This window comes from Oncorhynchus kisutch, linkage group LG15, assembly GCF_002021735.2.
Source record: "Oncorhynchus kisutch isolate 150728-3 linkage group LG15, Okis_V2, whole genome shotgun sequence".
NCBI classification, from domain to species: domain Eukaryota; kingdom Metazoa; phylum Chordata; class Actinopteri; order Salmoniformes; family Salmonidae; genus Oncorhynchus; species Oncorhynchus kisutch.
Genome location: NC_034188.2, coordinates 38547985 through 38560618, shown reverse-complemented (window position 1 = coordinate 38560618; position 12634 = coordinate 38547985). Strand labels below are relative to the sequence as shown.

The window sequence follows — 12634 nt, the reverse complement described above, 5'->3', positions numbered from 1 at the left end:
ACAAACAACGTTTCCATCCACAGTTTCTATGCAAGTAAAGTCATACTGTATAAGAATGATATCACGACAGCTGTGATGGAAACAGGAAGTTTCGGTACAATTTTATAAATCCCGAGAGATAATTGTTGGTTCGACATTTGTCGTTAAAATTAATTATGTGAGAAGTGGCAGTGGAAACGCCTATACGCACAAATATGGATATAATAACAGTCACAATGAAGTAAACTTGGGAGTCAAACAATGCAATGGTGTGTGGTCCTTCCATTACGACTTGGGAAACCATGCAGTTTATTAGGCTACAGATGAAATAAATTATGATGAACTTCACAGGGTCGTGAAAGTGCACGTTATGAGCTTGACGCTCCTTTCCAATAGATGTCGAGGGTCTTATTCTAGTGACATGATGATCGATGCTTGACTGCCATTTGACAAATAAAGATATTCTTGTTCTTGCCCAAAATAATCTCATCATGTAGACTAAACTACCTACAGGGCCTACTACTTGCCATGACCAGAGTGGGCTCATTTGCTATTTTAACGCAACAGTTTGTGACAAAATGCGATGGAAACACATTGAACAACAGATTTTTATTTGGTACATGAAAACTGAAGCGAAAAAGTACATTATGTGCACTACGTCATCGCGCACAGATTTTTAGCCTCAACAAGTCATCTTGGTGGAAAAACACCACTGGTGAGAAAATGCACATTTTCTTTATGCAGATTTTTGAATATTCGCATGAAAATCTGTTGCCAATTGGATGGAAACCTAACTACTGAATACAAAACAATACAATTGACTATACACGGTGTTACTGTGCTCAGACGAGACTCGTATCTGATCCAGTCTTGTACTTACTTCATACCTTTTGCCCTGATCCCAAAACCAAGACAAAGTCTGATTTGCAAAACAAATATTTTGTGTATTAAAACATGTACGTTGTTACGATGTCTTTAAAAAAAAAAAGTTAACCAAAGGGGAATAGGCATGAGTTTATCAAAAGCACTGCTTCTCAATTCCGGCATGTACTGTAGGTGTGATGGTCATGAGTGAGAGGAACCGCAAAATGAAAGGTCATTGATTTAAAGTAAATGTCCATTGTTTCCAGTAGGCTATCATTGTAAATAAGAATTTGTTATTAACTGACTTGCCTAGTTAAATAAAGCTTGAATAATATGTATTTATTTTTTATCCAGATTTTTATGAAAGATTACCTATAATTACTTACAATATGTTAAAAAGCAGTTTTTCTATGTTGGAGTGGTGTGGGCATACTGCAACAAAATGGTATGGGCATATACAATTCATTAAAAACATTCATGCGAGTAGCTCATTCTCCTCTAGACCGCTGACACCATACTCTATGAGGAAATAGTAAGCATTTTGTAAACGCTCCGTTTGAGATACAAGTTTGAGGTAGGGTTTTTAAGTCTTTTTTTCTCTAATTTATGCTTTCGCCACAAATACTAATATAGGACGAGTCAAGAACATTATTTGGGTATGAGTTAACAGAATATGCATTTTAAAAGTGAGATTTGTACTGGACAGTTACTGTAAGACAAACATCTGGTAATGGACATTGCCTAATTAAGAGTAAAACATTTCCAGATATGTGTACTGTATGTAAACATTTCATTTCACCTTTAAATACTTTATTTTAATTTTAAGCAGACAACATTTTGTAAAAACAAAACAATTAAAATAATAATAATAATAATATTTAACTTTTGCCCAAAACACCTCTATTTCTCCTGGCTCCTGGTTGAGAGCTCATAGTCCAATCAGAGATTGTGCTACAGAGGTACATTTTGTCACTGCCCATATAAGGCTTGGCGTAGTTGTACATTTACTCTGTAGTAGTCCCCTGTTAAACAGCATTGCACAGCATTGCTTTCGATCCCATATGATTTTTCAAAAACACACACTTAATCGGACATAGCCATAGTACTCTTTGGCCATGCCACTATTGTTGCTTTCGTTCCTACCATCACCACTCCTCTATTGAAGCAGGCCGTTCAACGTCTTTTTGGCAGCGAGTGCACAGCAGTTTGTTACCTTTTCCCTATTTCACTTTGCCGTAGGAGCTGAATGTTTTTCGCACTGTCCGCTAACTCCGGGTATAGCTCGATGGAAAGTACGTAATATCCGTCGTACCCCTGTACTTTCCCACTGCTCAGAAGCTGCCTCTTCTCTCCCTCCGTCCATGGTCGGACGCCCTCCTCGCCGTCGCTCACCCTCTGCTGTTCGTTGGCCCACGCACTCACTAACGCCCTCTGGCGGGCCAACTCAAGCACACGGGCCTTTTCCTCATCCACCGTGGAGCCATAGCGCACGTGCAGCGCTAGTGGCCCACAACCCAACTCCACGTCTGCGAAGCGACGCGTCCGGCTGTCCATGACCGTGGTGGACTGGGACACGCTGACGTTGACGCCATTCTCCAGGGTCTTATGGCCGCTGGTGAGGCGCAGCGCAGCAAGATCACCGTCAGGCAGGCCAGGCTTGACGAAGTAGTGAGTGTCACGGCCTTCCACGGTGAAGTGCAGGTTTTCCAGGTAGAAGGCATTGTTGAGGACTGTGGCCACCTTGATGCAGTCCTCGTTGGCCACATTGAGCGTGTGAGTGTGGGCAGTGCCCTTGTAGATGGCGAACATGACAGCCCTCCCGATAGGGGACTGGGCGGCTGAAAACCAGAACCAGGGCTTCTCACCTCGACGGCCTCGGCCCGCATGGACCTCCGGCAGCCGCTCAAATGACAGGAGGGCATGCGCTTGTCTGGTAACTTCCTGCTGGACCCCAGAGATAGACTGTAAAGAGAGTGCAGTGTAACGTTAACATCTGAGCAGAACTTCACACTGCAGTCCATTCAGGAGCAGAAGCAGGCTTCAAAGACTTTACATGTGCCTGCAAGATAATTGTATTACCAGGCAGTGGGATAAAACTAAAACAAGGTAAAATGCCAGTGGGGATTTTTTTGTATATCAAGATTACCTTGCAATTCATGACAGTGTAGTAAGCATTGAATAAACATGAATCATTATTGTGTTAACAATGACAAGTGGAAATGTCACATATGTAGTGCTTTTAAATGTCTGTGTGCATTGCTTTTAAATTTGTATTACGAATGTGTAATGCAAGGACAACTATCACACTGTCTTGGATAGCAGAAAAGTTATTAATTGGATACAACAAATACAAATTTCAAGATATGTTATTTGCTACTTTTCCCCAATTGTTTACACACTGGCCCATGAGGCTCAATGACCCCAAACCTGTAACTAATTCAGAAGAACCATGCAACAAATCTGCAATACTACTGGCACATCCTTTGCGTTGTACTCAGATTGCAATAATATAAGAAACATTTGTGACAACACACAATTCTCTACCTTTGCACAACCTTCACAACTAAATCCTATTGTGTGCAAATTAAAAGCAACACTGATCAACAAGCTAAGCTCAATTACCAATTGATCACTTTCACATGGGCAAACACTATTTGCGTAAAGGTTCCCTTTGCAATCAGACCTTTGGTATGGATGAAAAGGCACCATGTGTGAACTCCTGTGTTTGGAGAACAATGGAAGCAAACTTGGCAGAGAGAGGTAGAGATGGAGTTGGAGGTGGTGGTAGAGGTTTAAGTGGAGGTAGAGGTGGAGGAAGACCAAGAACAAGGAGAGTTCATATCTGATTAAATTCGGGCGACTGTGGTGGACCACGTGGTCAACCATGGTTTGGCCTTGAAAGAGTCTGGGCAGAGAGTGCAGCCCAATCTGAGCCGCTTCACAGTAGCATCCATCATTCAGATGTTCCAAAATGAGAATACTGTAGGTACGTACGTACTGCAGACACTGGAAATATCTACTACTTTTACTACTTACGACTGTAGTACAACATAAAGCACAGTAAAGTCTGTAGATTCAAATACATAGCGTAAGGGGAAACCAAGTAAACGTTTTAAGTATTACTGTACAGTGCATTCGGAAAAGATTCAGACCCTTTGACTTTTTCCAAATTTGAGTTACGTTACAGCCTTATTCTAAAATGTATTAAGTCATTTTTACCCCTCATATATCTACACACAATACCCCATAATGACAAAGCAAAAACTATTTTTTGTTTAGAAATGTATTGAAATAAACTGAAATGTCACATTTACATAAGTATTCAGACCCTTTACTCAGTACTCTGTTGATGCACCTTTCACAGCCATTACAGCCTCGAGTAATCTTGGGTATGACGCTACAATCTTGGCAGATCTGTATTTGGAGATTTTTCTCCCATTCTTCTCTGCAGATCCTCCAAAGCTCTGTCAGGTTGGATGGGAAGCATCGCTGCACAGCTAATTCTAGGCTCTCCAGAGATGTTTGATTGGGCTCAAGCCTGCGCTCTGGCTGGGCCACTCAAGAACATTCAGAGACTTGTCCCGAAGCCACTCCTGCGTTGTCTTGGCTGTGTGCTTAGGGTCGTTGTCCTATTAGAAGGTGAACCTTCGCCCCAGTCTGTGGTCCTGAGACCTCTGGAGCAGGTCTTCATCAAGGTTCTCTCTGTACTTTGCTCCGTTCATCTTTCCCTCAATTGTGACTAGTCTCCCAGTCCCTGCCTCTGAAAAACATCCCTGCCTCCACCATGCTTCACCGTAGGGATGGTGCCAGGTTTCCACCAGATGTGACGCTTGGCATTCAGGCCAAAGAGTTCAATACTGGTTTCATCAGACCAGAGAATCTTGATTCTCATGGCCAGAGTCCTTTAGGTCCCTTTTGGCAAACTCCAAGTGTCTTGTGCCTTTTACTGAGAAGTGGCTTTCGTCTGGCCAATCTACCGTAAAGGCCTGAATGGTGGAGTGCTGCAGAGACGGTTGTACTACTGGAAGGTTCTCCCTTCTCCACAGAGGAGCTCTGGAGCTCTGTCAAAGTGGCCATTGGGTTCTTGGTCACCTTCCTGACATAGGCCCTTCTCCCCCGATTGCTCAGTTTGGCCGTGCGGCCAGCTCTAGGAAGAGTCTAGGTGGTTCCAAAATTCTTCCATTTAAGAATGACAGAGTCCACTGTGTTCTTGTTGGACCTTCAATGCTACAGATATGTTTTGTTACCCTTCCTCAGATCACAATCCTGTCTCTGAGATCTACGGACAATTCCTTCCACTGTGACTTGATTTTTGCTCTGACATGCACTGTCAACTGTGGGACCGTATATTGTCAGGTGTGTGCCTTTCGAAATCATGACCAATCAATTGAATTTACCACAGGTGGACTCCAATCAAGTGGTAGAAACATCTCAAGGATGGAAACAGGATGCCTGAGCTCAATTTTGAGTGTCAGAGCAAAGGGTCTGAATACATATGTAAACAAGGTATTTCTGTTTCTTGTATACATACACATTTGCGATTTGTCCTTATGGGGTATTTTGTGTAGACTGATGAGATTTGTTTTTATGTAATCAATTTCAGCATAAGGCTGTAACATAACAAAATGTGGAAAAAGTGAAAAGGTCTGAATACTTTCCCAATGCACTGTATGCATGAAATTTGGAGCGATACTACTTTGTAACATGTTTATCTGGTATACTGTTTTACTGTAGTGTTTACTGTACTATGTGCTATTTTGTTTTTGTAGGAATGAAAGACGACCACCACGTGGTGGTAGAACGCGTCTATTTACAGACGAACAGGAGCCTGCCATTGTGCAAATGGAAGTTGTAAATAATGCCATAAGACTGTGGGAAATCCAACAGCAAATTATTGAATATCAGAGTGAGCTCATCGACCATAGCCCCCATCTTGGGGCTCGCCTGTTCTGCATGTTATTCTGGCATTAATACGTATCACATATCAGTTTGCAAACAATGTAAAAAATAATATATATCATTGAGTTAATAAGGCCTCATACAAACATGAGCTCTTTTTTTTGTTTCTTGAGTAAGGCAGGTCCAAAATGCATGTGTTTCAGCCTAGCTCAGTGCTTTCTGTGGTGGTGGGGAAAGCCAGCAGAAAATACGGAGCGTTGGGCCGTGATTGGCTCTGTGTTATGTCACTCATGGGCACACTATGTCACCGCAAAGTCTAAGAGGAAACCTTGAAAATTCTAGCCCTTTGGGTGCTGCCATAGTGTTACATTAGAAGTGACCATCCAAGAAGGCTCAAGGTCATTGGCCACAGATAAATTGACGTCAAATCACATTATATGTACAGTAGCTTTGATTGGACTGATCATGTCAACATCATACTTTCAAAATCTTAGTTAGCAGTATTTTACCAGTTGGACCTCGTTTATTCCTGACATCCCAATTGTCTTGAACTCACTGAAGTCAAGTTTTTGCAGTTCCGAGTTAACAGTTGTTTTGAGTGCGGCACAAATAATGCTTCGTTGACAGCATGGCCAATGTTGAATGTTTATCATTTTAAACTTGGAAAAGGAGCCCCTTAATTTCACATTTATGACCATACGGCCACTGTCACTGATTCCTTCCAAACCACTCGTTGAATTTGAGATTTCTAACTTGTTGTGTAAAGTTTATGGCCGATGTGCACCGATATGAAGATATCTATAATTTATCTTCATATGAAAAGGATTAAAATGGATTTGCCAGTAGATTGTCGATTTGATTCATGATGATGGTCATCCAACTCGGAATTGTAAATCCGGCCTCAAGTTGTTTTGAAAGCACCATAAATCCAGAGAATGCCAGACTTTGATGACAACATTTGCTCATGAAGGACCGTCGTGCCACCTTCCTGTTCAAGTGAGCACAGCACAAGGTGAGTCCATATGCCAGAGAGTTATGTATACTGTATCTATGTATACTGTAGCTTTATTGGTCACATACACATATTTAGCAGAGGTTATTTGACTGGTAGTGTATATTTAATGTACATTTGCATATTTACTGTGTGATTACAGTATGCTGTTTAAAATGTATTGAGTCATGTTGAAGTCTAAAACAAAAATGTTTGCATTTGTGTGACTTTCTTGTTTGAGTATACACAAACAATATACAGTATTGAATAGGACACATTAGTGTGATCTGGGTCGTCACTCAGTTAGAATCCTTTTATTTGTTTGTATGTCTCATTTGTATACAGAGTTTCCTTACGAGAAGGGGGTACATGATTTTGATTGCGACGTTTCGTTTTGCAAGATGTCCGTGGGGTTTAGGAAAATTGGCTAACTGTTTTGTGTACCTGAGATGTAGTTTCAGCAAACGTGTGTTAAAAATTGGGAAAAACTATAATCAAAGAATAAATGTAATTTGTACTTGTTCCTATGCAAAAGCTGTCCAATTAAATGGGATGCTATGGGCTAAATAGCATTCCAATTAAAAAGATGGGGCTACTGAACAAAATATACACTTAATAGAAAACTGTAGAGCATGCTTCTTTTCACCCCGGGAGTGCTTGATATTCAGCCAGCAAACAACTGTGGTCTTCTAGATCACCCTGTTTACTATACATTTACCTAATATATAGACCGCAAATACCATGACAATAACTGAAATTTTGAAATCATGTCAGATATGAAACCAACCGGTAGATCGTCCCAAAGCTGGCTCTTCTTCAGTTCATAGGAGGGTTGGGTCAGGTCAAACTTTGGGACTGGGAAGCCAGGAATGGTGTTGTGTAGATGGAACCCAAAGGTCACTAGCCAGCTATTCACATCTACATCGGACAAATACGGGTAGAGTCATAATAAATATTTAATGGCATGGTTATGTCGTAAAAAAATATGGAAAATGTTTTATAATATAAGTATTTTGTGTCTTAGTTAACATTATTAAGCTGTTTATACATGCATGAACAAAGCATGTATAAACATTTAATCTTTTGAATAGCACATTTGAATAACAGGTATACACTACGTGCACATTAAATATGACAAAGTAAAATAAAAGTGAATAAATATCCTACCTGCCACATATTCTCTCACTTCATGTACTTTGCTGATAGGGTTGTTGTTTCTGAACATATAGAGATTAAAAGGACCTGGCTCTTTCCCCACTCGTTTCCACGTGCTGATGTCAGGCACAGTCCACCTGCCGGGCATAATGTCATAGTCCCTCTCACCAAAATGCAACAATTTGGTCAGCGGATCATAGAGTCCCCCGTGGAACCCCAGCACCAGTTGAAAGTCCGGGTTGGAGTCAAAGTAGATCTCCCCGTACGCCGTGTACTGGACCTGCTTGATCAGGAGGCCGTTGCTGGTGAATACGGCAAGAGGGGTTCCGGTGTTGTCACAGGCGATGTAGTACTCCTCTCCGCTGCTGATCTCCTGGGCAAACAGGTGGCCCTGCAGGTCATAGTACATTGAGGTGATCTCAGAGCTGGAGTGATTGTAGACGTGGGTGATTCTGCTGGGGTAGCTCAGGTCTGCGTAGAAGTATTGCAGGTGCTGCCCCAGGCTGGCCTTGGTGGACACCCTTCGGCCCAGGCCGTCGTAGCGGTACTGGATGATCCAGCTGTTGCTCTTGCTATAGACGCGCGCCAGGAGGCCTTTGGAGTTGTACTCAAAGATCTCAGAACCTCGCTGGCGGAGGAAGCCATCCTCGTCCATGCGGTACTGTACGTCTCCCAGGCGGGTGATGCGGTCGCGGAGGTCGTAGCGCAGGGGGAGCAGGCGGGCACCGTTACCTGGGTTCAGTAGGTGGAGGTTGCCATTCAGGTCGTAGGTGTAGCGCCACATGACCTTGTCATTGAGGTAGACTGTCTGGAGCTGGCCATCCACATCATACTCGTAACCGTACTTGGTGGTGTTGGCAAACGGTCCGATCTTGATCTCCCTCTTGGTACATCGCCCCGCGTCGTCGTACTGGAAAGTGATCCAGTACATGAGAGAACGGAAGATCTCGTACTGAATCTCCTTGATCCGTCCGTGGGTGTCAAAGTGCTTTGTGTAGGTCATAACAGCCGTGGAAATGATCTGGTTGATGTCATAGTAGATGACGCCGAACTTGCCGAACTGCTCGACTTTGCCGGATATGTCGTCAAACTGGTAGAGGTCGATGGGCAGTGGGGTCTCATTGATGACACCCTGCACGCTGGTAATGCGCAGGCTGCTGTCATAGGTGTAGTCGAAGCGGGCGTTGACCATGCCGTCCTCGCTGAAGCGGAAGATCTGCCGGTCCACCAAGGGGCCCACTTGACGATAGCGGATCGAACATATAAAGCCCTCGTTCTGCAGGTTGACCGTCTTTAGCACGCCCGCCATCTCGTCATAGGTGAAGCTGACCCGCGTGATGTCATACAGGACTTCGGCTAGCTTGTTCTGTCGCCGATACTTGTAGAGGACCTGGCGTCCCGTGCCTAAGTGCGCCACTCGCTGGAGGAGGCCGTCCTCGCTGTAGTCCACAGCGACAGAGGCATTGCTGTCGGGTGGGTGAAAGAGGTTGCGGTAGTAGCCCACCGAGCGGACCGTCTGCATGGTGTAGCGTGCCACACTGGGCATGGTGACTGCAGATAGTCGATCCTGAGAGTCAAAGTCGAAGATGTACTGACGCTGGCTGTGGAGCAGGAGCACCATCGACTAGAGGAAAGATGAGTAAAGGGAGAACAAAAGCTATGTTTTATGAATACAAATAATTATATATACACCACCAGCTCACTAAATAGCCTAAACATTCTCACGTTTATTTCTGTCTCATAAAATTTTTGCAGAATTAACAGTTCATTAATATGCACTTTGGATGCTAGAATTGCTTTCAGTGGGCTGCCACCGTTTCAGTGTGCCCCATGTTTCTCTGTTGACACGGCCTATCCCAGTCACGTGATGAGCTCAAGGAGGGCGAGGAAATCTCTGCATGGTTTTGCATGAAGAAAAGTCCTTGGAACTGAGTCCGGCAGTAAGTTATCTCACTTATTTTAAGTTCTGCGAGAAGTTAACATAATGAGCAGCTCTAATGTGGGCAAGTACATTGTGTGTGACTGTGTGTGTGTGTGAGATTTAAAAGTACTGCTTCAGCAAGGTGTGTGTGTGGCCTCAATTTCAATATACAATTACTTTTACCATCAAAAGTACTCCATTTTTGTTTGTGCATTGATCGACCAGTGGAGAAACCAAAGGATTCTATAGAGTCGCTTCAACCCTCACCTTGTCCAGATAGGTGTAACTCCACCTCTTCCCGTCAGCAAACACTCTGGACACGAGGCGTCCCTGACTGTCATACTCCAACCGCTCCGTGGTCGGCCCCCTCTGGAGGGCATTGATCTGCCCATTGCTGCTCAGGCTGACGTTCACGGGCAGCATCTTACTGCTGGGCACCCACAGCACAGGGTGGCCAGTGGCGTCATAGATAATCTTCAGCAGGAACTTCCTGTGGTCGTCATATATCTTCTCCGTCCTCAGCGTACGGTCGTAATCAACCGACAGAATGTTCCGGCCGTTCACCTGTTAGTTGGTAATATGTGTATTGGATCAAAGCCCAGGCAAAACAAAAACAAACAGACAATGAAGCTTTTAAGTCAGTCACAGAGAGGGCACTTATAGTTATGTTTGGATGCTTGTTAAAGTGGCATTTAGTGTGATTGCCGCTTTTTGGCATTCAGTGTGAGGAGATTAACAGCTCCTTCAAAGGCTTCATTAAACTCTGGCATTTGCTGAGCAAGTCTTAAATCTCACCCTCCTCCCTCCTTAAATTTAATGGGGACAAAATGGATGAGGATTGGCTTATATGGATAGGTGACAATTCGAATTTGTCTTACAGAAGAAATGCATAACCTTTGTAACAATTGAAAGGGAACAGTTTGGCGATTATCTGAAAATTATTCGACCAAAGCTGACACAAGACTGAATCCAAACATTACACTGTTGATTTTATTGTGCAAAAGAAGTATTCAACTATAAGGTGCTCTTTGAGCACTCCTAGCTGTGCCGTTAACCCTGCATTCCCGCCATCACACAATTACTGTTGCTGTTTTCGCAATCCAAAAAAGGTCCATTATACATCTCAATCTAGGTCAGTTGGGCATCATTTGAGTTATAAAATACGATATTGAAGTGTTAAGCTTCGGATCATAATTCATAACGGATCATAATTTTGGTGAGCATAGAAAGGGAGTGCCTTCAGGCACGTGTGTCGCTGCAGATTTTCTTCACAATAGACAAACAGCCTCATCCTGTTGACAACATGTCATCCAGTAACTGTACAACAAACATCGTGAACATGAACGTCAACACTGTTTATGACATGAGCTTTATGATATGGAAATGTTGAGTGCACATTTGGACAGGTGTTTAGCTCGACTGTATGACGACAAAGCGGTACTTATTATAATCCTTAAAGTCTCATCTTTCAAAATGTGTAGAGTCCTCTTAATTTACAGCATTTCCCTCACCCAGATAACAAAACGTTAGCAAAAGTTGCCCAAATTAGCGGGAGGGATGGGGGCAACTTCTTGTCGCGCGTGCTGCTCAGGTTCAGAAGGGCTGTGAGTCAAAAACCATACAGCGCTGTGAAGCAGCAGAGTCAGAGCTCCGATGTCATGTATAGCATGTTACTGTACAGCCACTTCGGTTCAAATTAAGGAATTTAGCAGTGACCAAATCTGAATGCAGCCAGAGAGTTGAGTGTCACAGTTTGTCTTGCTAGTAAGTGAAACTTTTATGAATAAAACAGTGAAACACACCCTTAGCTTGCGCCCAAAAACGATGACTTTGCCCCTGGCCTGCTCCTTGCGGAAGCGCCACTCAACCAGATTCTGCCCACTCTCCCCTGGCAAACTCATGTTGCGCCGTGCCACTGTGGGGTTGGCAGTGCCCGCCAGGATGTGGGGCTCAGTCTGGTAGTGGGTGTCCATTCCGTTGGCATAGGTGATCCTCAGAGAGTTATCATAGCCCACCTGATAACTGCTTCTACATTGATCTGAAAATGTAATAATTGATCATTATAGATAACATGATTGATAACATTGTACTAAGTGTTGTGATTATAAATCATTGTTGTGGATACTAAGGGAAATCTTGCCTATAACACTACCTTCCAATAGAAACACAGACAGACAAACATTAGAAAAGGACTATAGAGCTACAACAAATGGAGCAATTCACTAAATAGCTTGAAACACAATACAAAAAGTTACGATAAAAGGTTTCGGCTCACCCCTCACACTGAAGGAGTAAATCCGCTCACCCATAATGATACATGACTTAAGCTTACTCAACATTGCTCTGAGACCCCAGCAACAATGACAAAAAAAACACATTCAAAAAGGCAGCCTGAACTGTTTGTGTATCAGCAAGACTGTCAGCATGCTTCAGTTCGGCTGGCAGCTAGTCGAAGTCGGCTAGGCGAACCAAATGAGTGTGCTTGCATACTCCCTTGAAAGACCTTTGCTTGAAAAATGAGCAAAAAGCGGCAAGAGTACCGTTTGTCCACTTTGAGACGACGTAGCCAGTATACACTTAGGACAGGCAACGTTGGATTGGCATTGACTAAATACAGTAGAATAGAATACTGTATATTAACTCAGGAAAAAAAGTCCTCTCACTGTCAACTGCGTTTATTTTCAACAAACTTAACGTGTACATATTTGTATGAACATAAGATTCAACAACTAAGACATAAACTGAACAAGTTCCACAGACATGTGACTAACAGAAATTGAATAATGTGTCCCTGAACAAAGGGGCAGGGTCAAAATCAAAAGTAA

At 43.1% G+C, this 12634-nt stretch overlaps 1 protein-coding gene across 6 annotated transcripts in view; it reads right to left on the bottom strand.

Annotated features, from left to right (window-relative positions):
• Window positions 1-573: 573 nt before the first annotated feature.
• Window positions 574-12634, bottom strand: part of LOC109905278 (teneurin-3) — a 180767-nt gene continuing 168706 nt past the window's right edge. For all 6 annotated transcript variants that reach the window (XM_031790225.1, XM_031790227.1, XM_031790226.1 and 3 more), the window contains 5 exons: window positions 11612-11847; window positions 10077-10373; window positions 7901-9512; window positions 7521-7651; window positions 574-2805 (listed from right to left, as the gene is read on the bottom strand). In XM_031790225.1, the coding sequence (XP_031646085.1) occupies window positions 2053-2805; window positions 7521-7651; window positions 7901-9512; window positions 10077-10373; window positions 11612-11847 (3029 nt within the window). In that variant the 3' untranslated portion in view covers window positions 574-2052. The remainder of the gene's footprint in view (window positions 2806-7520; window positions 7652-7900; window positions 9513-10076; window positions 10374-11611; window positions 11848-12634) is intronic.